The 27,936-nt window shown below is 44.6% G+C and overlaps 1 protein-coding gene across 4 annotated transcripts; it reads right to left on the bottom strand.

Moving 5' to 3' along the window:
- Positions 1–31: 31 nt before the first annotated feature.
- Positions 32–26,630, bottom strand: Mto1 (mitochondrial tRNA translation optimization 1). 4 transcript variants are annotated; one of them, NM_001106841.1, is made up of 12 exons: positions 24,981–25,278; positions 23,762–23,961; positions 23,570–23,687; positions 20,455–20,744; positions 17,376–17,488; positions 17,094–17,284; positions 16,654–16,784; positions 14,246–14,450; positions 13,782–13,953; positions 10,998–11,116; positions 4,044–4,204; positions 32–438 (listed from the first exon to the last, which is right to left on the bottom strand). In NM_001106841.1, the coding sequence occupies exons 1-12, from the start codon at positions 25,192–25,194 to the stop codon at positions 313–315; spliced, it is 2,040 nt and encodes a 679-aa protein (NP_001100311.1). In that variant the 5' UTR covers positions 25,195–25,278; the 3' UTR covers positions 32–312. The 4 variants fall into 4 exon arrangements, with proteins under 4 accessions (NP_001100311.1, XP_038937084.1, XP_038937085.1 ...); XM_039081156.2 differs by lacking the exons at positions 23,570–23,687; positions 23,762–23,961 and having other exon boundaries at positions 35–438; positions 24,981–26,630; XM_039081157.2 differs by lacking the exons at positions 23,570–23,687; positions 24,981–25,278 and having other exon boundaries at positions 35–438; positions 23,762–23,901.
- Positions 26,631–27,936: the final 1,306 nt, after the last annotated feature.

Raw genomic sequence — 27,936 nt, 5'->3', positions numbered from 1 at the left:
ACAAGGACAAACGTAAAATCACCTCCCAACAGCATTTTCACAGGTATCATTTTATTTCCTATTCATACTCTCTAAGTCAACGGACCTCCCATGGGTTGAGATCCCCACAGGGATCCGATATCAGATATTTACATTATGATTCATAACAGTACCAAAGTATGAAGTAGCAATGAAATAATTTTGTGTTTTCAGCTCACCACAACACAAGGAACTGTATTAAAGGGTGGCAGCATTATGAAGGGTGAGAATCATGGCTCTATCCAAGTCCCCTATGCAATGGAAGTTAGAATTCTGTCTCCCAGTTCCTTTGCGTCATAAGCACTGATTGGTCTGGTGCTCCATCACTGCTGTCTGTCTCTGCTGAGTGTTCCTCACAAATCTGAGCAGATTGATGATGGCAGCTGGTGTCACTCCAGGAATACGACTAGCAGCTCCAATCTAGGAATTAAGATGACAAAAGAGGGGTTGGGGATTTAGCTCAGTGGTAGAGTGCTTGCCTAGGAAGCGCAAGGCCCTGGGTTTGGTCCCCAGCTCCGGAAAAAAGAACCGGAAAAAAAAAAAAAAAAAAAAAAAGATGACAAAAGAACCAAAATGAGCCATGTCAAATCAGATGTCCCCTCCCCTGACCTCTGTATAGGACAGGCTGTAAACCAGTTGGATTCTGAGTTGGGGTCAGACTACACTGACCAGGTTACTTTTGAACTCTTGGGCTAAAGAGATCCTCCTTCATTTCAGTCTCCCATGTAAGCAGTTAGGACAACAGGCAGATGCCATTACAGGCAGCTACTAAAAATTATCTGAGAGCTGGAGAGACGGCTCGGTACTTAAGTGCTTCTCTTGTAGAGGATGCAGATTCAGTTCCCAGCACCCATATGGCAGCCCACAGCATCTGTAACTCCAGTTCCTGAGAATCCAATGCCCTCTTTTTCTGTTTTTCATAAGCACGGGGCATGCACATGTGCCGATACATACATGAGGGTAAAACACTCATACTCATAACAAATCTGATGTCACTAAAAATAGGTTTGTAAAGAGGACAAGGGAAATGAGACATGGCTATGTCTTCAGCTCGCAAGTTTTAGAATGGTGTGTGCAAGATCATATTGTTGTTTTTGTATGCTGCTTTCTCTGTGTAGTCCTGGCTGTTCTGGACCTAGCTCTATAGACCAGGCTGGCCTCAAAGAGGTCCACCTGTCTCCTTAACTGTATGTAAGACTGGATTAAAGGTGTGTGTTCCCACTGCTTGGCTAGATCATAAGAAAACTGGGCATGCATGTCATCACAGCACTGAGAAGGCATCATGGCAGAAGGACTACAGACTGGAAACCAGCTTGGTCACAAAGGGAAACCACTTCTCAGCAAAGAAGGCTACTTCCAGGTCGGCACACACCTGTTTCCTAGCACTGGGAAGACTGAGGCAGAAAGATCTCAAGGCCAGCCTGGGCTACAAAGACTCTTTATCTCCTACCTTCCCCTTCCCATAATGCTACAATATCCTTTTCTTTCCATTAAGAAAATCTGTGGGAGAGCTGAAGCGATGGCCCAGTCATTAGCAGCACTTGCTGCTGCTTCAGAGGATCAGAGTTCAACTCCAGCATCCACGGGGCGGCTGGCGCACAACCACAGCTCGGGTTCTAGGGAATCTGACGCCCTCTTCTGACCTCTACAGGCACTGGGCACACATGTGGAGCAAGCAAAACACTCATACACAGAAAACAAAAGAAATCTTTCCCTTCCTCCCTCTCTCCCTTTCTTTCTTGAAAATATATGGTAGAGATGGCAATGAACATAGACTCACAACTGTCAACATGTGGAAACTATGTGACTTTGGACTGCTCAGCCCCTCAAATCACAGGGATCTGTGAGGAAGAGAGGACGGAAGAAGCTAAGAGAGGATGACTTAGAAAACTGTTTCAAAACACAACAGACAAGACCTGCTCAGTTCAAGCCAGACAAAATCCCATCCAGGAGTGGGTGAGGAGAATATGAAGTCCCACCTCTAGCTTGTAATTTAATGAGAGAGGGAGGGAGAGGGAGAGGGAGGTAGAGGGAGAGGGAGAGGGAGAGGGAGAATGAGACTATCTTTTTTCTAAATACAAATGTTTACGTTAGACCGCTTTGCCTCAGTGGCTACACAATAGGAGGAAGGAAAAGAACATTTGAACACACACACAGTTAAGACTAAATCATGGGGTGGAAGAATTCTGGCTCTCTTCCTCTCCTAGAAGCTTACAAACGGAATCCTGAGAGGGATCTAGGGAATGATTTGAAACCACTAAAATGTAGTCTAGTTTAACCTAAAATAATTATGTCATATGTACACACATACACACACACACACACACACACACACACACACACACACACACACACACACACATACACCCACCCTAATGCTTTAGGACATGGTTGGCTGGAATTAGAGAATAATTGCAATCAAACTAAATCCTTTTTAAATTTTATTGATTGATTGATTGATTGATTGATTGCTTGTGCGTGCATGCATACCAGTGTGTATGTGAGAAGATAACTTGAGAGAAAATCCATTTCATAATCGTCATTGTCATCATCACCACCATCATCATCGTTTTATTATTTATATGTAGAAGTATTTTGTCCTCATGTTAGTCTGTACCATGGTGTGTCCCCGGTGCTCACCAAGGATAGAAGAGGGATCTGGACCCCTTGGAACTAGACTTACAGATTGTTCTAAGCCACTACGTGGTAGGAGCCCAGGACCTGTGGAAGAGCAGCCAGTGCTCTTAACCACTGAGCCACCTCTCCAGCAAATCAATCAACAGTCCCCATCCCCAAAGACACACACAATTTCTGTGGCAAATCAATTCTTAATTTCGTAAGCTCAGCTTTCTCATCTCTTACAGAGAAAGATCAACATCTATCCTATGGAAAAAAAATAAGCTGTTTCTTTTCTTTCCTTTTTTCTTTTAAAGAATATTTTAGATTTATTTTATGTACATGAGGGCTTTGCCCACGGGTCTGTATGCTCACCATTCACATGTAGTATCCTTTACGAAATTCATAGGCAAATGGATGGAACTGGAAAATATCATCCTGAGTGAGGTAACCCAATCACAGAAAAACACACATGATATGCACTCATTGATAAGTGGCTATTAGCCCAAATGCTCGAATTACCCTAGATGCACAGAACACGTGAAACTCAAGAAGGATGACCAAAATGCGAATGCTTCACTCCTTCTTTAAAAGGGGAACAAGAATATCCTTGGGAGGGAATAGAGAGGCAAAGTTTAGAACAGAGGCTGAAGGAACACCCATTCAGAGCCTGCCCCACATGTGGCCCATACATATACAGCCACCAAACTAGATAGGATGGATGAAGCAAAGAAGTGCAGACCGACAGGAGCCGGATGTAGATCTCTCCTGAGAGACATAGCCAGAATATGGCAAATACATAGGCGAATGCCAGCAGCAAACCACTGAACTGAGAACAGGACCCCCATTGAAAGAATCAGAGAAAGGACTGAAAGAGCTTGAAGGAGTTTGGGACCCCATACTACAACCAATCAGAGCTTCCAGGGACTAAGCCACTACCCAAAGACTATACATGGACTGACCCTGGGCTCCAACTGCATAGGTAGCAATGAATAGCCTAGTAAGGGCACCAGTGGAAGGGGAAGCCCTTGGTCCTGCCAAGACTGAACCCCAGTGAACGGAATTGTTGGGGAGGGGGCGGTAATGGGAAGAGGATGGGGAGGGGAACACCCATATCGAAGGGGAGGTGGAGGGGTTAGGGGGATGTTTGCCTGGAAACCGGGAAAGGGAATAACAATTGAAATGTAAATAAGAAGTACTCAAGTTAATAAAGATGGAAAAAAAAATGCCTGAAACTGGAATCATGGATGGTTGTGAGCCACCATGTGGATGGCTGGGAACCAAACCCAGGCCCTTTGCACGAGCAGCAAGTGCTCAGGACCACAGCATTAGCTCTTACTGACAGCTAAAGCCCTAGCCCTTTTTGGCTTTGCTTAGCGCTTGCTTCTTCCCACTGCTTGTGTGCTTACCGTCTGTGGGCGACTCAAGTGTAGCTTCTCTCGAACTTCCTGGGACAATGACACATCCTTGATTGTTAGATAATCTAGATCTTGTGGAAGTTGCAAAGCTTCATCTTGCTGAACTTCCTTTATTTCTTGTAGTTGATACAACAATACTGACTCATAAGTAGCTGGTGAATAAAATTAGGATTATATTATGATACATGTATTATACTAATAACCTATATTTGTATAACCTTTACTATTTACTAATAGCTTCTGCATACATCATCTTGAATTCAGCCCAACACTTTGAGACACCTGAAGTAGATAGTCTAGTCTGGTTTTGTTTTGTTTTGTTTTGTTTTGAAACAGAATCTCATATAGCCCAGGCTAGCCTCAAAGTTGCCACACAGTGAGGATGACCCTGAACATCCTAGGAGGACCTTTCCTTTTTGAGGAAAAGGAAACTAAAGGTTATCGTGCAGATGAATTATACAGCCAAGGATGACCTTAAACTACTTACTGTTACCCAGCCTACACTGCAAAGAGTGTCACTACAGGGTCTGCCACCATGCCTGGCTGATGCTGACCTTCCTGTCTGTGTAAATCCTATTTGTAACATTAAATGTTAAGTCCTAAAGGTGGGCTGTTTCTCCAAGAAAATGTTTCTCTAAGTTATTTTTATGTGTAGCTGTATGTGCACGTGTGTATTTTAAGGTGGTCCCAGATATTTATTAATTAATTAATATACAGGCCAGACAAGTAGCTATACCCCGAGGCAGCCATGCACCCCTCCCAAAGCACTAATTTTTAGAAATGGGCTTGCTTAGTTGGTAAATATAACTTATGCAATTTGGATAAGATATTTATTAAGAAGTAATGTTATGAAGAGAGCTTGGCAATTATTTTGTCAAGGATTCTATTCTTAGACAATTAAAGCCAAACTTTAAAAAAACAAATTTGTGTGGTAGTATTAGTAATGAAGCCCAGGACACTCCAGGCCTTGTGAGTGGGAGGCAAGAAGGCACCGTTTACCATTACTCCCGAGTCATATCCCAGTCCCTTTATAGGCACTGTCTTACTGAGCTGGACACGTAGACCTTTTACACACCCACACCTCAAATTCCCAAGGAGGGACAAGCCTGTGAGAGCAGGCTCAGCAAAACTGGCCTTAAAATATGAGCTGAGGGGCTGGAGAGAAGACTCAGGGTTTAAGAGTCCACAGTACTCTTTCAGAGGAACTGAGTCTGGTTTCTAGCACCCGTGTCAGTTGGCTCACAACCACCATTAACTCCAGTCCCATGGGATCCAATTCCCTCTTCTCAGTTCCTCAAGTACCAGTACTCATGCACACCCTGTGCTACTGCCTCCAACATAATTAAAAGATAAAAAAAAACAAAAACAAAAACAACAACAACAACAACAACAACAACAACAACAACAAAAAACAACCTTTAAAAAAAAATCTAAATTGGGGGCTGGAGAGATGGCTCAGCAGTTAAGAGCACTGACTGCTCTTCCAGAGGTCCTGAGTTCAATTCCCAGCAACCACATGGTGGCTCACAACCATCTGTAAAGAGATCCAATGCCCTCTTCTGGTGTGTCTGAAGACAGCTACAGTGTACTTATATATAATAAATGAATAAATCTTAAAAAAAAAAATCTAAATTGAAGCCCTCCACCTTGTTCAACAAAAGATAAATTCTTTTTTTCTCCCTCCCTCCTCCTTTCCCTCTCTCCCTTCCTTTTCATTGAGACAGGGTTTCTCTGTGTAGTCCCAGCTTCCTGGAACTCTCTGTAGACCGGACTGGCCTCAAACTCACAGAGATCCCCCTGCACCTGTCTCCTGTGGGCTAGGATTAAAGGTGTGGCTCATGACCCCTTTACCTGGCACCCATCGTGCACTACATGCAGTTTGGACAGGTTCTTGCTGAGTGTGCTAACTGAGTGATAGCTAATCAAGGCTATCCTATAAACAACAAGTTTCAGATCAGCCTGGACTATATCAGACCCATTTAAAAAGAAGGGGGTTGGGTATGCAAAATGATTCAGTGTACAGGAACTGCTGCCACACCTGAACCCATTACTCAGAACCTACAGTGGAAGGAGAGAACTGACCACTGCAAGTTGTCATGCAAGGGCCAAGGAATGAGTGCCCCCCAACATGTGCTCTGACACACACGTTAGGCCATGTGGTGGCTTGAATGACAATGGCTCCCATAGGCGCATATATTTGAATACCTGGTGCCCAGTGAGTGCATCTTTGGAAAGATTAGGGGGTGTGGCCTTGTTGGAGAGAGTGTGCGGCCTGAACCCACGCCAGGCCCGGCGAATCTCTCCATGACTGCTGCAGGATCAGGATGCAGCTTCCAGCAGCTGCTCCAGCCATGCTTGTCTGCCTCCTGCCATGATGACCACAGACTAATCCTCTAAAGCTGGGAACAAGCCCCCAGTTAAATGTTTTTTTTTAAGAGGTGCCTTGGCCATGGTGTTGCTTCCTCAACAACAGAACAGTAAGACTGGCCAAATGCTAAGATCTACCCCGAACAAGGCTGTTCTGAGCAGGCGTAAGGCAGTGCATCAACACAACAAGCTATACTGCAGAGTTTTTTTTAGACAGGGTCTCGCTAAGAAACCCTGGCTGTCCTGGAACTCAGGATGTAGACCAGGCTGGCCTTATACTCACAGAGAGTCACCTGCCTCTGCCTCCCAAGTGCTGGAATTACAGGCTGTGCCACCACACCTGGCTAAGTGCAAAGGTTTTGTTTCTTTAAAACCGAGTTTCATACAGTTCAGCCTCCCAAGTGCTAGAATTACATTGGAATGCTTCACCGTATCTGGCACAATTTTATGATTCATGAAAGAGGCCCCAGGGTATAATGGGATTCGATGGTTAATACTGACTATTGATTTGACAAGATTTAAAGGCATTGTGGTAATTTGAGTATGTCTGTCAGGATGTTTCCAAAATGGTTTAAGTAAAGAATGAAGAGGTGGCACCATTCCCAGGTAGGCTCAGACTTCATGAAAGGAGAGGGAGCGAGCACTGGCATCTCTGCCTCCCGCCTGTGCATGAACTGAGACTAACCACCTCATGAACTGAGACTAACCACCTCATGAACTGAGACTAACCACCTCATTTTCAGCAGACCACAGGAAGATGCTCCCACCACCATGCCCTTCCCACCAGGATGGACTTTGTCTCTACCAGCCATGAGGCAAACCCACTCATCCCAATGACCCACACTCCGGGTGGTACTCTGGCCTCTGCACACATAGACCCACCCTTCTTGTCACAGTAATGAGAGAGTAAGTATGATACTAACAGGGAGGCTGAGACCTTGCATATGGCCAAGGGCATATTTATTTCATCCCTCAAATATAAATTGCAAAATAAGAAAGATAATAAAACGTAACATTGAGCTTTGCCTTTAAGAAACTTGTCTAGGGGCTGACTGGTACGTAGCACAGTGGGCAGGGGACTTATCTGGCATGATTTCGGTCCTAAATCCCTGTGCCTCTAAATGCTGTCAAGATGATGAGCGATATCAACCATCACATTCCAGCACTGCACAAAACCAGGTATGGTGGCATACACCTGCAATCCCAGCACGCAGAAGGTAAAAGGCAAAAGGGCTTAAAGTTAATGGTCATCCTTAGCTGCTTAAGAGTTTGGGGGTAGCCTGGGCTACATCAGCTCATGTCTTTAAAAAAACAAAAACAGGGCTGGAGAGATGGCTCAGCAGTTAAGAGCACTGACCGTTCTTCGAGAGGTCCTGAGTTCAATTCCCAGCAACCACATGGTGACTCACAACCATCTGTAATGGGATCTGATGCCCTCCTCTGGTGTGTCTGAGAACAGCTATAGTGTACTCATAAATAAAATAAATCTTTAAAAACAAAAACAAAGAACATTTGCTCCAGTTTGAGGCCAGCCTGTACACAGAGTGAGTCCCAGCCAGGGCTATACAGAGAAACCTTCCCTCAAAACCCAAGGAAAAAGGTGAGCACGTGCTGCTTTTGTGTTTCACGCATGTTAGGCAGCTCCTCACAACAGAAGTCTGAATCTCTAACTGTAGAGGACCAGATACCCTCTTCTGCCCTCCATGACACCTGCATCCATGTGCATGCACAGGCAGACACAAACATAATGTACATAAAAATAAAATAAGTCTGTCAGGTTGGGGAGATTCAATAGCAACTTGAAAATCACCCCTATATATTGTACTTTAACCCCATGTGGTTTCTTTTAAATCTCAGGTGGTTGCTAGAACTCGTATAAGCACTAGCCTTTTTCTCATTAATTTATTTACTTTACGTCCCAATTGCAGCACCCTCCAGCTCCCCAGCACTAGCAAGGAACAGCTAATGGCTGAATTATTTCCTACGAACAAGTTAATGATAAATGCTTTTGGACCATGCTAACTGGAACCTAATATTTACTGAACGAAGTAAAGCTGCACACCAAGTCTAAAATATGTCACCTAAGCAGTTGTTTCCAGTGCTACACCCTGATATCTAAAGTATTCAATTGAGAAATCGTAATGGTGAGATAAGTCTGAATCCTTCCTATATGTTGTCATCTGTACTGGGTGACTTGCGTTTTAAGATTTCCCAAGTTATTTTGAACTTGTACGTGTGTGCATGCGTGTGTGTGTGTGTGTGTGTGTGTGTGTGTGTGTGTGTGTGTGCAGACTGCTGTCTATATGCAGGTGAGGGCAGACACAAGGTAAGGCCAGAGCCTGTGATTGGGCAGTGGAAAAGGAAGGTGGGCTGAGAATTTTAGAGACAGGACAGATAGGGACAGAGAGGACAGACAGACAGAGAAGATGGAGGAAGGAGGGGACAAACCTGATCCACGTGACTTTGAATAGCGACGGGAAGCTATGACTATCTTAGAAGGGATAGAATAATATAGGACAATTTGTCCAATCTAGGTGGACAGCTTGTATCAATATCAATTGGCTCTGAGTTCACTGTGTGGGTGTTTTGTGGGTTGAGAATTTACTGATATAAATCTGACTGATAAATTACAAGCCTCTACAGTTTTGATTTCACTGGGTTATAGGGATTTGTGACAGCCAACAACAGGGGGCAGATGGCTGGAAAGATAGGGAATGGTTCGGAGGCCGGTGAACTACAGGGAACAGGGAAGACAGTGGCAACCACGTTACTAGAGCATAGCCAGCATCAGCATGATTGGTTTGTTTAATATTACATACAACGTGTGTGTGTGTGTGTGTGTGGTGTGTGTGGTGTGTGTGCATGCGTGTGTGTGTGTGTGATGTGTGTGTGGTGTGTGTGCATGTGTGTGTGCGTGTGTGTGTACATGTGTGTGTGGTGTGTGTGCGCGTGTGTGTGGTGCGTGTGTGCGTGCGTGTGTGCGTGCGTGTGTGTACGTGTGTGTGGTGTGTGTGCGCGTGTGTGTGCATGTGTGTGTGTGCGTGCGTGTGTGTGTGTGTGGTGTGTGTGTGCGCATGTGTGTGTGTGCGTGTGTGTTATGTGTGTGCATGCGTGTGTGTGGTGTGTGTGTGTGGTGTGTGAGCATGTGTGTGTGTGCGTGTGTGCGTGTGTGTGTACATGTGTGTGTGGTGTGTGTGCGCGTGTGTGTGGTGCGTGCGTGTGTGTGTGTACGTGTGTGTGTGGTGTGTGTGCGCGTGTGTGTGCATGTGTGTGTGTGCGTGCGTGTGTGTGTGTGGTGTGTGTGTGCATGTGTGTGTGTGCGTGTGTGTTATGTGTGTGCATGCGTGTGTGTGGTGTGTGTGTGCGTGGTGTGTGAGCATGTGTGTGTGTGCGTGTGTGTGTATGTGTGTGGTGTGTGTGCATGCGTGTGTGTGTGTGGTGTGTGTGTGTGCGTGTGTGTTATGTGTGTGCATGCGTGTGTGTGTGTGGTGTGTGTGTGTGGTGTGTGTGCATGTGTGTGTGTGCATGCGTGTGTGTGTATGTGTGTGGTGTGTGTGCATGTGTGTGTGTGTGTGTGGTGTGTGTGCATGCGTGTGTGTGTGCGCATGTGTGTGTACATGTGTGTGTGTGGTGTGTGTGCATGTGTGTGTGTGGTGTGTGTGCATGCGTGTGTGTGTGCGTGTGTGTGGTGTGTGTGCGTGTGTGTGCGTGTGTGTGTGCGTGTGTGTTATGTGTGTGCATGCGTGTGTGTGTGTGGTGTGTGGTGTGTGTGCATGTGTGTGTGTGCGTGTGTGTTATGTGTGTGCATGCGTGTGTGTGTGTGTGGTGTGTGTGGTGTGTGTGCGTGTGTGTTATGTGTGTGCATGCGTGTGTGTGTGGTGTGTGGTGTGTGTGCATGCGTGTGTGTGTGTGTGTGGTGTGTGTGTGTGTGTGTGTGACGTGTGTGGTGTGTGCGTGTGCGTGTTGTGTATATAACTGTAGGAGCCTCTGAAGGCCAGGGACTTGGATCCCCTAGAGCTGCAGTTACAGGTGGTGGTGAAGCACCGGATGTGGTTGTTGGGAACTGAACCCTGACCCTCTGGAAGACCAGCACAGGCTTTTAGCCACTGAACCATCTTTCCAGTTCCATCTGGGTTATTTTTTTAGTTGAATTCTTTAGTCCTGGGTCGTTTGGGGAAATGGTTTTAGAATTTCTGGTAGGTTTCTCTTTGTTGCCACCCTTTTATAAATTACACAGGGAATGGCCTATACACAGCCAAAGCACGTTTTTAGGTGCTATCTCTGTGGAACTGAAGGAAACACCAACACTGGGCGGAATGCACCATTCTCACCACCCAGCTGCTCCCCAAGGAGGAGTCTTTTCCTGTATAAACAGCATACAGCTTTCCCACCATTCCCATATCCCCCTGTTCTGCACTCTTCACTGTTTAGCTTTCTGCTGAGGACAAACCTATGAAAGTGCAGAGCCTACATTACCTCAGGCATTGTCTGTCACCTTGCTCAGCAGACACTGCTCATCCACAGTCTGCACGTGTGGAGAACGGAGTGATACCACCTGAGGAAAACAACTCCCCTTACCTTCGATTTTCAGTCTTCTGGCGAGCTCTCTACATGCAGTATACTTCTTCAGGGGCTCGGGAACCACACTGGCTAGTGACTCCATGTCCACTTCTTCATACTTAAGGACATCCAGGGCACTGCAGTGTAAAAAGCATTATCAACCTAAGGATCCATGTCCTGTAAACCAAACTCAGAACACAATTCCCAGGAGCATACTAAACATTAGACTACAAGGGACTCTCAAGGCTTTTCCAAGTATAGTGAGCAAATAGAGTAGCATCTGGCCAGGTGTTGTGGCACACACCTTTGGTCTTACTGCTTAAGAGGCAGAGGTGGAAGAACCTCTGTGAACTCAAGGCCAGCCTGGTCTGTATAACCAGTCAGGACTATATAGAGAGAACTTGTCTCAAAATAAAATAATGAAATAATAAAAAGTGGAACATCTGCAAAGGCGGTTATATAAGAATAAATAACTGATTCTCTCTGGGCCTGCTAATGCATGCTTGTGACCCTAGCGTTTGAGAGGAAGAGGCGGGAGCACCGGGAGTGCAAAGCCAGCCTGAGTTACATGAAATTCTGCCTCAAAATGCCCCATCCATACTAGGGTGAGCATTTAACTTCCTAACAGCATTGCACTGATTGTGACTCCTTATCACCATAACTATGGCGTTGTTAAGGCTTTATGAGGTTGTTGCCCTCCACTGTCCTCTAGAGTCCTATAAAGGACTCATCCTTTATATGCTAGGGTTCAGATATCCTTTGTGTCCCTCAAAGGCTTATTCAGGAAGTACAGTCTCTAATGTCATACTGTTGAGGCCCACACTTTAAGGTAAAGGACTAGGTCTCTGTTCTTCAAAAGAGGTTATGCTGCTGTTACAAGGTCAGTGCTCACAGGGGGCTCGTGTCAGAAGAACAAGCTTGACACCTAGATTTCCGGCTTCCTGTACTTCTATATGGTCTCTACAGAGCAGCACATGCTCTTAGCTGAAGAGAGAGCTCTCGAGTCCCATATGGGCTACTTTAAAACTCATCTGCACTCCTGCTGCTGTGAAGCGACTGGCTATAACACCCTCAGCAGAGGTCAAAGAGAGGAAGCTGCCTCTGAGTTGGTAGCCAGACAAACACTCTTTTTAAAAAATAAAATACACAGCCTTGGGTATTTTATTATAACATAAAACTGATTAATAGAGCCAGTAAACAAAAATATTGACTGCAGTAGTGAAAATGTTGGTGTCCCCAAATATCTATGTTGGGTTCTGATAACCCAAGTACCATTATTAAGAGGCAAAGCCAGCCACTAGCATCAGTGCCCTTAAAAGAGAGGCTTCGCGGAGCCTGCCTGCCCTTCTGCCGTGAAAGGATGGAGGCAGAGGACAGAGCATCAAGTAATTGTCAGCCATGGAGCAAGTCTGGGCCACACCACCCCCAAATGAGACTAATTAGGACACAACAGAAAACCGAGAACAACACAACGTCTGTAAGAGCCATCCCGGAAAACAGGTCTCGCAAGAGGAGACCACCTGAGTCATCATGACGTGCACAGTGTCCCCTGAAGTCCAGAGGACTACTGGCTGTGCCCTGCTGGTTCCCTCTCCTATCTACATCACACTGTTTGTCTGTTTGTTTTCCAAATGGGGATAAAACAGAATCAGTGGTAAAACACACACATTCCATATTACTCAAGGTCCTCAGAACTTTATGCCCAGCACTTGAGTTGGGCAGGCTCATCCCAGGCTACTTCAGCTATGGGGGAAACTTAAGGCTGGCATGAAGGCACGCATGCGCACACACACCCCTCCCTTGTTCCTGGAACAAGAGTGTTTTCTAAGAGTGTCCTTTAGACTCAGAGGCCACATAAAACTAAACCGAGGGAAACAAAATGCGGCATGATCCTTCAAAAAACTGATATAAACAAAAATTTAGAATATATAACACTGAAAAAACAGGATTTATAATACTATGTTTTTTAAAAAAAGTTTTCCTTGCTGTAGCACATAATATTAGCTGGGACTACAATTTTCAAGCCTACAAAGAAAACTTGTATTCTTGTATTTCTTTTGGCTTGAAGCCTCTAAATCTGAGGAAACCCAAAAGAATTCAATGGAAACCACAAAGAAACTGTACATACACAAAAAATTAAGAATGGAGCTGGAGAGATGGCTCAGGTGTTAAGGACACCGGCTGCTCTTCCAGAGGACCTGGGTCTGCTTCCCAGCACCCACAGGAAAGTTCAAAGCCATCTGTAACTCTAGTTCCATGGGATCTGACACCCTCTTCTGGTTCCCTGGGCTCCAGGCATGGATGTGGATATGGTATATGTACATACTTGTAGGCAATACCCACACACACACGCTTTATAATCAAACATAAATACATTTATTAAGATTTATTTGCTAGCTATGGTGGTACATGCTACTCCCCCGCACTTGGGAGGCAGAGCCTTCCAAGCCTCACTCACGCTCAGCATGCATTCTACACCAAGCTACGTGCTTTGCCATATACATTTTATTTTCTCTTAAATTTATTTTTCAAGACAGGGTCTTACAGAGCTCAGTTTAGACCTCACTTTGTTATATAGCTATAGCACTTCTGATCCTGTCCCCACGTCCTAACTGCCAACATTCATGTCTAACATGGCTCTCGTGTGTGTGTGTGTGTGTGTGTGTGTGTGTGTGTGTGTGTGTGATGAAAAGCTAAGCGCTGTATTCATTTAAAATGTATAAGTAGGGGCCTATATACGATGTCTCTATGATAGCTCATTTTTCTGCAAAGACTAAGAAAAGTCTACATTGAAAATCATACCTGACAGGAAGGCTTCTATTAATACTTATAGGAGCTTGTGGAATTAACTTTTTCCACTTGGAGCTTGAAAACTTAATGGATTTCAGCACAGAAATACCTTCTTCTAAAGATGACTTCATCCACAAAGCTCTTTTATATCGCTGTGGGGACACACAGCCAGCATCCTCATGAGCTAAGAAATGAGGAGGGAGAAAGAGACATTTTAAAAGAACAGCAGAGCACGGGGCGTGGCAGCACACACCTGTAAAACTCTGCTTAGAGGAAGGGAGGGAAGATGCACGCAGTGAATTCAAGGCTGGCCAGGATACACATGGACATACCTACTTCCCAAGGCTGGTGTAGTAGCCAACTACTACTTGACAGGTGTGGTCAAGATGACTACACTGTAAGAGATCCTGCCTCAAAACTACAAAAACCATTAAAGTACCAAAGCAGTGAAATGCATTACAAGACTCAATAGTTACCTCGGAATGTGAGCCGGGTGTCAGCATTATCTGGGCGCAGTGACAGACGGAACTCTACTCTGCTAGTGAACATTCGGTACGGCTCGCTGGTGCCCAGGGTGGTGAGGTCATCAATCAAGACTCCTATATAGCCTTCTGTGCGGCTCACAACAAAGGGTGGTTTTCGACTGACTCTCAGACTGGCATTGATTCCAGCTATCACCCCCTAGAAGAGGACTGAAATGTTTAAGAGGCCATTATGAACTAGAAATAGCTATTCTACTCAGCACACTACCTAGGAAAAACCCACACCGGGAGGAAGAGCTAGGCAGTGGTGACGCAAACCTTTAGTCCCAGCGCTCAGGAGGCAGAAGCAGGTGGATCTCTGAATTCTAAGTCAGCCTGGTATACAAAGTGATTCCAGCATAGCCAGGGCTACACAGGAAAATCCTGTCTTAAAAAAACAAAAACCAAGAACAAATGCATCCAATAGGATGAAAGTAGGTTCATAAGGAATTTAAGAGAGGTAAATGTGATCTACACTCAGAAACAGAACATGGTAGCGTGCTAGTGCTATGATTCATTCCTCCATGGATTGGGGTTGAGAGGCGTTAAATTTTGCAAACTCACTTGTACGAGTTCTCTAGCTGTTCTGTACAAACAAATGATATGATTTATCATTGTGTAGTGGAACTACTTGAGAAGGATTAAGAGGTGTGGCCTTGTTGGAGTAGTTGTATCACTGGGGGTTTTGACGTTTCAAAAGCCCAAGGCAGGCCCAGTCTCTCCTCCCTCCCTCCCTCCCTCCCTCCCTCCCTCTCTCTCTCTCTCTCTCTCTCTCTCTCTCTCTCTCTCTCTCTCTTCCTGCTGCCTATAAATCTAGTCTGAGCTCCTTCTCTAGCACCATGTCTGCCTGTTTGCCAACATGACAATGGACTAAGCATCGGAAACTGCAAGCAAGCTCCAATTAAATGCTTTCTTTTATAAGGGTTGCTGTGGTCATGGTGTCTCTTCATAGCAATGGAACTGTGACCAACCAAGACAGTGGTAAAGACTATGGGAGGTTAGAGTGAGTTCATAAGATGCCTACCTCAAAGGCATAAAGACCTAAATTCGATCCCTAACACCCCCATGAAAAGCTGAGCATCGTGGTACAAACCTGTACTCTCAGCAGAGGCAGGGACGGGCCACTGAAACTCACTGGTTAGTCAGTTTAGCTTAACTGATAAGCTCCAATGAGAGAGTCTGTCTTGAAGTATAAGGTAGAGGGCTGGAGAGGTAGTTCAAGAGGTAAGCATGGGTACTGCTCTGGCAGAGGACCCAAGGTCGGTTTGCTGCACTCATGCCGGGTAGCTCACAGTCACCTGTAACTCCAGCTCTAGGGAGTTATAGCACATTCATGTGCTCATACCACCACCCCATACTCCACATGTACTGAAAAGGAAGGCAGCTAGAGAACTGGTTCTGAAGTGGGAAAGAGTATTGGCGGCTTTTGATTTAATCCCTAGCATCCATATGGTGGCTCATAACCATCTGCATCTCTAGTTCCGGGGGTCTAAGGCCATGTTCTGACCTCCATAAGCACTAGGCACACATGTGGTACACAGATAAACATGTAGACATAACACCCATACCTATAAAATAAAATAAGGTGAGGAACACTTGAGAAAAGCACCTATCTAATGCTTTCCTCTGACCTCAACATGCACAAATGCACAGGCACAACACAGAAAGCCAGAATAGTATTAACAGTATGATAATTTTCAGATATCTTAAAAGAATCTGTCTTTTTCATACTTTAGAAGCAATTCCATATTTTCACAACGTGCTAGCATATCTAGGGATTCAGAAACTAGCTGTAAGTTCTTTCAAAATCATCTCCCACAAGCTGGGCAACATGGCACACATGCTTGCAATTCTAGTCCTAGGGAGGTGAAGCAGAAAGATCAGCAGTTTGAGCTGGGAGTGGTGGTGCATGCTTTTGACCTCAGTAGTAGGAAGGTGAAAGTGGGACTGAATTTTCAAAGTCAGCCTTGACTATATGAGTCCCTATCTGAAAAAACAAACAAAATAAAAGATGAGTCTGGGCTATATATCAAGGCCCTATTTCAAAACAAAACAAGTATGTTATATACAACAACTATCTCCACTTAGTCTAAAATATTGTTGTATCTAAGATCTGTATAATAAATACAACAGACAATAAGAAATAAACACTAATAAAATGGTCTTTTTGTTTAGAGTAGCATCTGAATAAACTCTTCCCTGGAACTGGGTGGGAATGGTGGCTTATGACTTTAATCCTAGCACTTGGGAGGCAGAGGCAGGTAGATCTCTGAGAGTTTCAAGTGGGCCTAGTTTACATGGTGAGCTTGACAGCCAAGACTACATAGAGAGAGAGACCCAGTCTTAAGTAAAACAAATCTCACCTGAGCTGCAGCTTCCTCGTAGCCTGTGGTTCCATTTATTTGTCCAGCAAAGAACAACCGCTGAACCAAATGCGTCTCGAGGGAAGGACTGATCTGACGGGGATCTAAATAATCGTACTGAACACCATAGCCTGACCAAGAATAAGAGCACAAGGTGAGTCAAAACAGCTGCACCTGGCTCAAGGAGGGAATTCAAAGCACATCAGACGGACAGATGCTGGGCTACATCTATTTTACATATGTTGACTCAGGGTCTTGCTATGTAGCCACACACGCCTCAAACTTGCAGATAGCTCCCTGTTTTAGCTCCCCAAGTGCTAGGACTACAGCTGTGTCCACCCCGGTCCAGCTTGGGCTACTTTATGGAGTGTTAAGCAACAATGGAAGTAGCCAAGACCACCTCACTGCTTACACTGATGAGCATCTGGGACCCTCTTTACCTGGATGGACCATTTTGGCTTTCTCCAAGCCTCTGATGCATGTTATCATTTTCTCCTGTAACTCGGCTGGTAGTGTAACAGACAACCCTTGTGGGTAGATGAGATCAGAATCCATTCCTTCAGGCTCCAACCAAACCTGATGCAGACGGTTTGGAAAACGTAAAACCTTTGATTCAATAGAGGGACAGTATCTAGAATAAGATGTTGAAATTTAAAGTAAATTTGATGACAGAAAAAGTTTCCCTCATTCCTTAACGTGATTAAGCTCACTTCTGTCCTTACCGGGGCCCTCTGGTAGTTTCTTTAACATGGCTATTCAGGTGAAGGTTCTCAAGGACGAGCTCATCCACTCTGGGGTTGGTGTGAGTCAAGTAGCATGGCAGCTGATCTTCCGGCTAGAGGACGGCAAGCAGATAGTTACACTGCAGACTTCCCCCAGCTGCTGTTTGAGACAGGGTCCCAGCAGCCTAGCTGGCCTTGAACTCTGGAGAGAGGCTATCCTAAGCTCTGGTTCTCTTGCCTGGCTTCTGACGGCTGTGACTGCACGTGGGCCACCACGGGCAGCATAGAGCATCATCTTGTTCCTTTCCTTACTGAATTGCCTCTCATTCAAATAAATCCTACACGATACTGACTTACTCTAACACACATCAAGGGTGTACATAATTAAATGTTCCTGCCAGAAACAAACATATAGCCCAACAGATGACCCTAAATATAAGAAGTTTCTGAGTCTAATTATGAGTTTCTGGGAAAACAAGGTACAGGCAATAATCAGATAAATCTAGGATACAGGAGGTTCTGGGGGGAAATGACTTAACTTCTTTTATACATAAATACTGGGGACAGGGGCAACAGATGTAAAACAGCCTCTAGTGTAATGTGGGCACTTCTCTCTTGGTCAATTTTAAAGTATTTAAAATAAACCTACTGCAAGAAACACATCCAAGGGATGATGCAGGACACTCTCGAGTTTCCACAGAGAGGGAGACAACTCCCACCAGTTGTCCACCACTAGCAAGTCATAGGACACAGGTGAGGGAGTGGGAGAGAGAAGCCAAGGGCTAGGGGGAGAAAACACACATACATACAAATAGAAGTAAGTATGTTTGAGGAAAGTTGGGAAAATCTGAGCATCAGATAACATTATGAAATGATGTTTAGCCAGGTGGTGGTGGCCTATGCTAACTGAAATATACTACTTCTTAACAGTTTTAAGCCAATAGCTTGAACCATCCCTTAGAGAATCAGAGAACCAGCTGCACATGACTTTAATCCCAGTACTCAGGAGACAGAGGTAGATAGATCTCTGAGTTTGAGGCCAGCCTGGTCTAGAGTTTCAGGACAACCAGAACTACACAGAAAAACACTCCCTTGAAAACACCAAAAAAAGAAAAAAAATTTGATGTTTTAGTACGGCATATCTCCAGCCCTTAATCCTTCATTCTAAACATACCCTCTACTTACTTCTTCCGTTTAAAGGACAGGATGGGGAGTGCATCTCAGTGACTCAGTACTCATCTCATATGTGAAAGCCCTAGGCTCATCTGCTGCCAAACCTGACCTGACTAGTCTCTAGGATCCATGAGTATAAGGACAGAACTGATCCCTGAAAGCTGCTGTCTGACTTCCACAAACGTGTACCACGTGCAAACAAACACAGAAATAAATTTACAAATAAACGTGAAAACAAATGCAAATACAGACCTAGGTTGGGATGGGGTGACTTGGGGTGACACCAGGGAATCAGTAGACTCTGGCTAGGGACTTCCTATTAGATAACAGCATTGGATCAGTATGACAGTCCTCAACTTTCAACACTGCACTGCATCTGTATTACAGGAATCTGTGTTTAGTTGAGGTTCAGATTGAATTATTTAGAGAAGGCTCATAATCTATGCAACTTAATACCAAATGTTCCATAACGAGAAATGGGCATTTTACTGTACTAGGCAATAAATGTGCACTTATATACACACTTTATGAGGCAGTGGTAAAATACTCTCACTGTGTGACTTCAAACATACTTTCAGGGGAAACTGATAAACATAAAATAAAAATAAAATCTTAAATTTTTTGATTAAAAAGAATTTTGTCATAGTAACCTTGCAGTTTTTTGTTACATTTTTATACAAGGGTTTATATGTATATATGTGTGCATCCATACATGCCACAGCATGTGTTTGGAGGCCAGAGAACAACTCTTGGGAGTTCCACCACGTGGGTCCCGGGGACTGAATCCAGGTCTTCAGGCTTAGCAGCAGGTGCTGCCTGCTGAGCTAAACAGCACCCCACCCCCAGTCTGCTCTTCTATTCTGTAAATCTGAAATAGTTTCAAAAAGGCTTTTTATGTGGCTGTTTAAATGGATAACAGCTCCTATATTTGAGTCCCTAGTTGGTGGAACTGTTTTAGAAAGATTAGGAAGAATGGTTTTGTTGGAGGGGGTGTGTCACTAAGCATAGGCTTAGACGTTTCAAAGGACTAGAGACATTTCCAATTAGCTTGCTTGCTTAACTCCCCTCCCCCTCCCCCCCTGCAGATTTGTTAGATAAAGATTTAAGGGGCAGTTAAGAGCACTGACTGCTCTTCCAGAGGTCCTGAGATCAATTCCCAGCAACCACATGGTGGCTCACAACCATCTGTAATGAGGTCTGATGCCCTCTTCTGGTGCATCTCAAAACAGCTACACTGTACTCATAAATAAAAATTAGGGGTTGGGGATTTAGCTCAGTGGTAGAGCGCTTGCCTAGCAAGCGCAAAGCCCTGGGTTCGGTCCCCAGCTCCGAAAAAAAGAAAAAAAAATTAATAAGCTGGTTGTGGTGGCACACGCTGGTAGGATTTGCTGAAGGAGGCAGAGGCAGGAGGATTACGAGTTCGAGGCCAGCCTGGGCTACACATTGGGGTTGGGGATTTAGCTCAGTGGTAGAGCGCTAGCCTAGCAAGTGCAAGGCCCTGGGTTCGGTCCTCAGCTCCGGAAAAAAAAAAAAAAGATTTAAGCTCTAACCTATTGCTCCAGTCAGCGCCATGCCTGCTGCCATGTTCCCTACCATGATAGTCATGGACTCACCCTGAGGACCTGTGAGCTCCTAACAAAACTGTTCCTTCTGTAAGTTGCCTTGGTCACAGTGTCTTATCTTAGCAATAGAAAAGTAACTAAGGCAGTAAAGTAAGTTATATAAAGCAATAAAATGTAAGAACATATACGAAAAGACCCAACTGCTAACTTAGCTAACGGATCCATAAATAAAAACAAAGCAAAAATTTAGAAGGACAGCAAAGAGAGGAGAAAGACAGACAGACTATGCTCTGCCGTGAGAAGCTAGCATCAGCCATCAAAGTAGGCTTTTCTAATTGTCTTACCTTGATCCACACATCGTCACTGAGAAAGCTGAACGGGATGGGTGGGTTATCTGCTGTGTGCTCGTGTAGAATGCTGAAATTAATGGACTCTTTGGCGAGTCGGGGTGGAGTTCCAGTCTTCAGTCTTCCTACCATAAACCCCAACTTCTCCAGAGTCTGAGCCAACCCTATGGAGGGCTGATCCCCCAAGCGTCCTGCAGGATGCACCTCCAGTCCAATGATGAGCGCGCCTCTCAGAAAGGTCCCAGTGGTCAGGACTACACTCTCTGCATGCATTGTACTTCCATCAGCTAAATGAGTAAGAAAAAACCAGCGAAACATTTTTCTCATTGTTTCAAAATGGTTTTGTATGTATTTAAATGAACAACAAACAATTCTACAGAAGTAAATAGAATGTAAGTACTTTATATCAGAACTTCAGAGCCAGGCCGTGCTGATACACACCTTCAGTCCCAGTGCTTGGGAGGGAGAAGCAGGTGAATGTCTATGAGTTTAAGGCCAGCCTGGTTTACAGAGTGAGTTCTAGAACAGCCAGGGCTATACAGAGAAACCTTGTCTCAACAAACAAACAAACACCAAAAACAAAAAAACCAACCTCCCCGCCCCTGCAAAAAAAAAAAATTACAGAAAAACTTCCTGTCTCTAGAAATTTGAAAATTTTTGTAGTTATTTTTAAAAACTTTATTGAAGCATGAACAAATTTACTTTTCTTTTTTTTTTTTTTTTTTTGGTCTTTTTTTCGGAGCTGGGGACCGAACCCAGGGCCTTGTGCTTCCTAGGCAAGCACTCTACCACTGAGCTAAATCCCCAGCCCCCACAAATTTACTTTTCATCAATAAGTATGTATGTATATGTCTTTCTTTCTTTCCTTCTTTCTTTCTTTCTTTCTTTTAGATAGGATCTCTCTATGTAGAGCTGTGGCTATGGCTATTCTGGAACTCACAAAGATCCACCTGCCTCTGCTTCCTGAGTGCTGAGATTAAAGGATTGCACCACCACTGCTCAGCAATAAAATACAATTTCAATATAAATTGCTTATTAAAGTATTAGTAAACAAAAATAGCACATATTTATGATGACTATCATGGGGTTATAGGTCCACCTCATATAATGAGCCCCATAATCCTACTTAGAAAAACCTCAGGGTGCAACATTCTATTATCAACGACAGTTACCACTCTACACATTACATCCCTAAAAGCACCCAACTTATAAGTGAAAGCTTGTGCCTTTATCAACACCTCCTTACCTGGCTCTCAAGACAAAGAACTTCAAATGAATAGGAAACTTATGTGTAGGCCACAGTGCTCAGTGCCTGTGACTGGAAAGACGGAGACAGAGCAGCCAGACTGGTAAGCCACTTGCGAGCTTTGTGACATGACTCATTAGACAAAAAGGAACTTGCTAAGAAGCCTGGTGACCTGCCTTTGGTCCCCGAAACCCACAAGGTGGAAGGAGCGAAATGTCTCCTACTTGCTGTTCTCTGACTTCTGTGAGTGTGCCAGACATGTCCCCCAGTAGTGTAAAAATAAGCAGAAAAATAAACAAGTGTGGAAGACACCTAATTCTGACCTCTAATCACTACACATATGTGTACATACCTAAATCCGCAGAAACACTCTAGATGGCAACATGTTATGAATCTCAAGAATCTACGAAGTGTGGCAAGGGAACCATGATGCATCATCACCAACTTGGAAAATCACACAGGAATTGCTCACTTAGTGAGTCGTTCAAAAACTAACTGATTTTAGAATTTCAGCTAAACATGATATGATTCCTTCTCCCTTCTGAAATTGTCCGAAACCTAAAAGAATTTTAAAAATGTATAAAACGGGCCACGTGTGGTGCACACCTTTAATCCCAGCAGCTGGGAATTAGAAGCAGGTGGATTTGTGTGAATTTGGGGCCAGCCTTGATTACACAAGAAGACCTGACTCAAAAAAAAAAAAAAAAAAAAAAAAAGTTTAATTTCTTTCTGAATGCTAGAGAGTAGATGGAAGAATGGTAAGTGACAGAGGGAAGAGAAGAAATTACTCAGAAATTAGAGAAGCAAAAAAACTGAGGCTGAGGAACAATGCTGCCTAATTGTTATGACAACCTAACACTGGCGAGAGTATTCTGAGAGGCCAGAACCCCAATTTGGAAACCGCCTCCATAAGACTGGGCTGTGGCCAAGTCTGTAGAACATTTTTTAAATTAGCTATTAATGTGGGAGGGCCCAGCCCATTGTGGGTGGGGCCACGCCTGGGCTGGTGGTCCTGGGTTCTGTAAGAGAGCAAGCAGAGCCAGCCAGTAAGCAGCACTCCTCTGTGCTCTCGGCATCAGCTCCTGCCTCTAGGTTCTGGCTCAGTTTAAACTCCTGTTTTGGCTTCCTTCAGTGGACTGTGATTCAGGATACTAAGCTAAATCAATCCTTTCCTCCCCAACTTGCCTTTCGTCATGGTGTTTCGTCTCAGCAATAGTAACCTTAAATAAGACAGGAAAGTAGGGGTGGGTGATGTAGCTTAGTTGATAGAGGGTTTGCCTAACATACAAGCCCTGGGTTCAGTCCCTAGCACTACATAAATTAGACACGATGGCACCTGCCTAGAATCCCAGCACTTAGGAGGTAGAGGCAGGTGAATCAGAAGCTGAAAGTCATTCTTGGCTATACTGTGAGTTCGAGGCCAGCCCAGGACATATGGGAGAGAAATATATTTAAAGTGTGTGTTGGGTTGGGGAGCATGGTTGGGATGGCTCAGACCTGAATTCCATCACTCATACCTACATGCTGAGCACAGGGAATGGTCTCTCAAAAGTTGCCCTCTAATCACACACGTGAACTTCACAGAGAAAATGAACAAATATAGGAACAAATTTGACAGAAGAAGCTGGATAAAAGACACAAATGGCCCTGGAGTCTTACACTAAAATAGTATTAATGAACCTAGAATTTGGCTGAGATTCATGATGGTCAAAATGAAGAGATAAGAGATTATTTACATAATTTTCTTATCCAGGCATCAAAAACCAGACTTTCCTGGAATAGCAAAAACACTTACATACTCTCCTCTAGAGTAAGTTTCTCACAGAGTTTGATTTGCTGGTATTAGCATTATTAGCCAGTACATACCCAAAACAACGCCTCTGACCCTGGACTTCCCCCCATATCCAGGCTCTGGCTCTGCAAGAACTAGATCTTCCACAGCTCCCTCCTGAACAGTGAGCAAGGGTGTACTCAGGATTTCTTTCTGTCAAGAGAGAACGCCAGTTGACAGAGCCGCTGGAGAAGCCCACAGTCCCTCCTGGTCTCACCCGTGCTCACCTGCATGTTCTGTTTATAAAGTTTCCGATCAATTTGCGCTCTCAGTCCCCATACAGCAGGGCCCTTACGCCGGTTTAATACTTTGTAATGTATACCAGACTGGTCACAGACACGAGAACACAGGCCATCCAAGGCATCTACTTCTCTCATCAAATGCCCCTTTCCGATGCCACCAAAGGAAGGATTACAGGACATCTGACCTAAAGAGAACAGACACTATCGTGGTAAATTAACAAGGACCTTGTAATATTATTTAATAAAGAGTGTTTGTAAAGGTAATCAGACTCACTTACAAAAACAAAAGACACACACTCCTCTACCTTCAAATTCCTGTTCTCTGCATTCCTATGGACTCAACCTTCTAAAAGTTTAAGTTACCTTTTTCTTCCTTGAAGCCAAGGAATACTTGATAATGTACCAAATTCCTCAATCACTTTGGTCAGTCATTCATGATGGGGTACATACACCTTTAATCCCAGCACTCAGGAGGCTGAGGCAGATGGATCACTGTGACTTCCAAGCCAGCTTGGTCTACACAGAAAATTCCAGACCAGCCAAGAACTGAGAGAGACAGACAGACAGACACCCTCTCAAAAAGCAAACAACAATAATAACTGCCCTAATCATTTCGTTTCAGGTCAGAATTGTTTCCATTAAACTAATTTATGAGAATCATTAGTAGGCCCCTAAAATGTTTTTAGACATATCCTACAGCGTTGATGGAACATAGGTTTTGCACTACTGTGTATATATCTAAAAGAATTTAAATTTGTTTGAAGTGACAAGTGTTCTATGTTTAATGAAACCCTACTTGCCAGAGCCAAGAAACGTGATCAACCCAATGTTCATCAAGTGATGAATGGATAAAGAAAACGAGGTGCATAGGCTCTAAGACCTGCAGGTCTCAGCACAAAACATCCAAATGGAAATACAGAACGCGACAAGCAGCGGCGTTTCTCAAGGGCTTGACAAGCTCTCGGTGAACGCACCACGTCGGTCGCTTAATCATACGGGTGTGAAAATGTTAATTCACGCTTTCTCTGAGGTGAGAATAAGGGGAAGCTCTTCCCAGCGACGTGCTTTACGGTCCTCCGCTCTCTCACCCCGGCACCCACCACTCTTCGACCATCGCAACCTTGCCCGCGCTCGGCCGGACGCAGAGTCCCTGCCGCGCGTCACCCCTGCGCCTCAGGCCCGCTGAGGCCGTCCGGCTCCTCACCGATTGTGTCCACCCGGTGTGTGAGGAGCAGAGTCCGCGAGCCACAACGAGCAGCGGCGGCGGCCGCCTCGGTCCCCGCGTGCCCTCCTCCGATAACTACCACGTCGAAGTGCGGGCTGCAGGGTGCCGCGCTGTCGCTGCGGAGGCGACGCAAAGGCAACCGTCTGCCGAGGGACGCTGAGGCCCAGCGGCCACAGTCCCGGAGAAGGAACATGCCGAGAGAAGCTGGAGACGCACAGAATAGTTAGGCCAGTGGAAGCCGACTGGGCGCCGCCATCTTGGCTGCATCAGAGCGTAACGCGCCTGCGTCCAGCGACGCATTTGATTGGCGATTTGGAGCTACAAGATGCTATGGCGCAGGGCGCTGCGCGCAGGCACGATGTGCTTTCTTTCACGCACACCTTCATTTTTGGCTGGGGATTCTATCGTGGAGGTTGAGGTTGGCCTTTTCAGGTGGGCTAGTCTTTATCGCCAGGTTGCCTCCTATGAACAATAAATTTGATCAGTTCGCCTTAAAATCTGCTGAGAGGTTCATCGACTAAGGCAATCCAAGTTCTAATCCTCACGTTGAAGTACATCTGGGTCTATATATGAGTATCGTGTCTTCAAATCAAACCCCATTATTTATATACAGCTTAAACATTTTTTAGACATTTTTGTGTATGATTGTTTTGCCTGTACACGTGGTGTGTGTGTGTAATGAGATACGATGCCCTCTTCTGGTGTGTCTGAAGACTGCTACAGCGCGGTAGCCTGTTACCTACAAAGGTCAGAAGAGGGCATCAGATTTTCTGGAACTATGTGGGTGCTGAGAACCAAATGTAGTTTCTCTGCAAAGAGCAGTAGCTCTTGGTCACTGAGCCATCTCACCAGTTCCTATTTGTACACAATTTAAACATTATATATACACAAGACATGGAGAATTAGAGAACCTGTAACTCCCACCAAGTGCTCTATCGCTCCTTTACAAGAATGCCAACCTCTTACGCTAGTAACTATTTTTATATGCACGTACAGTTTCCTCTGAATTGAAATATTGCTTCCTAGAGGAGCGAGTCTCATAAACCTCCAGAAATGAACCTAGTTTACAGCTTCAGTCCAAGGAAGCTGTAGGCCCACCCCTACCCCAGGCTATACAAGCAGGGATCATGGCTAGGAGGAAGACTCCAGGACCATTGGATGTGCAAGTCCTTCAGGGAGCTCCAGGGATACAACTTTTGTGAGTTTCATCCATAGTGGCCTAGGCTTTTCTGTGATGCAGCTGTCTTTGAGTTACCCACATTCCTGTAAATACCTCCAATATACCCACTGTTTCACTAAATTCGACTCAAGTGGAAGCATTTTCTTTGGCTTGTTCTTGGTGCCCTCATGTGTTCACATTTCTACAGGAGGAGAATCACACAGCACAGGAGTGCTATTATTTTGCATATAGCTTATGTGATTATAATCTTTCACTTTATTCCTCTCCACTTACCTATATATACTTAAAATTTTTAATTGCATGCATTCATTTGCATGTGCGTATGAGTTTGAACTTGAGGGAGTCAGTTCTCTTCATCCTGTGGGTTCTGGGAATTGAACTCACGTCACCAGATATGACAGCAGATCCTTTTACCTGCCAACCATCTGGTCAGTCCCCTTAACAATATATTTGTTTAGCTGGGCATGACGGTGCACAACTCAGGCAGTGCTCTGAGTTCGAGGTCAGCATGAATTTAGGTCAGGTCATAGTGAGTTCCTGGACAGTCAGGGTTCTGTATAGAGATCTTGTCTCAGACAAAAAGTAAAAGTAAGCCCCCAAAATATAATTTAAAAAAAAATGTCCTCCACACTGTATCCAGTATGGGTTTGTTTGTCATAGTAGTTGTTTTGATTTAGATGAGAGAGAGTGAGAGTGAGAGTGAGAGAGAGGAGTTAGAGAGAGAGAGAGAGAGAGAGAGAGAGAGAGAGTGCACTGAGCAGGGGTATGTATGCCTTGGTGAACAGGTGGGAAACAGACAACTTTTGGGGAGCCAGTGATCCCCTTCTACCTGGTTTTGAAGCAGGGCTTCCTTATTATTTCTCTGGATGTTCTGTGCACTCTAGGAGAGCTGGCTAGGGAAGGCCAATTCTCCAGTCTCTGCCTCCCATCTTGCAGTCAGAGGGCTAAGACTTAGTGGTATGTACCACAAAAGCCAGTCTTTTATGTGGGTTCTAGGAACCAAAAATAGGTGTTATGAGTGCATTGCCATCTCAAGAAGCCATCTTCCCAACTTCTACTGTATTTTTGAGATATCTTACTTTGCAGCCCAGAGTGAACTGGAACTCAACAGCAATCCTTCTGCCTCAGCCTGCTGAGTGCTGGCATTTCAGATTTATGCCACCATGTTTGACTTGGATTTTTTTCCTTTGAGATGTATTCTTTCTATGTACAGCAAACTAGACTTGAATTCTCCATCATCGGCTTCAGTTACCTAAGTGGGGATTGCAGGTGTGCAGACTATGTCCAGAACAGAAATGAACACTTAACCATAAATAATGAACGTGGTTTAGATGAGCGGTCATGTTTCACAAACATAGGACATTTTTTCTCTTTTTAAAAAAGATTTATTTAATGTACATGAGTATACTGTCACTGTCTTCAGACACACCAAAAGAGGGCATCAGACCTCTTTACAGATGGTTGTGAGCTACCATGTGGTTGCTGGAATTTGAACTCAGCACCTCTGGAAGAGCAGTCAGTGCTCTTAACTGCTGAGCCATCTCTCCAGCCCAGGACATCATCAGATATTTACTAGCAGTTCTTTCCCAACTCCTTCTTGCTTTGTTCTTGCCCTCTCAGCCTGAAAAAAAAAAATATATATATATATATATATATATATATATATATGTCTTGAACTCATAAGGATCTGCCTCCTAAGTGTAGGAACCAAACTAGTTTGTCTTTCTCCCCAACTCTTAACAGGTTTTACTAGAT

Source organism: Rattus norvegicus, chromosome 8 (assembly GCF_036323735.1).
Source record: "Rattus norvegicus strain BN/NHsdMcwi chromosome 8, GRCr8, whole genome shotgun sequence".
NCBI lineage: Eukaryota > Metazoa > Chordata > Mammalia > Rodentia > Muridae > Rattus > Rattus norvegicus.
The sequence above is the reverse complement of the archived record's forward strand: the minus strand, read 5'-3'. Positions and strand labels throughout refer to the sequence as shown.

Excerpts from the sequence above, each read along its gene's own strand:
- Mto1 (NM_001106841.1), bottom strand. The coding sequence starts at position 25,194 with ATGTTCCTTCTCCGGGACTGTGGCCGCTGGGCCTCAGCGTCCCTCGGC. Across the intron at positions 14,451-16,653 it reads ACGAGGAAGCTGCAGCTCAG|GGGGTGATAGCTGGAATCAA; the intron begins GTGAGATTTGTT and ends GTCCTCTTCTAG. Across the intron at positions 11,117-13,781 it reads AATAGAAGCCTTCCTGTCAG|TGCCCTGGATGTCCTTAAGT; the intron begins GTATGATTTTCA and ends TTTACACTGCAG.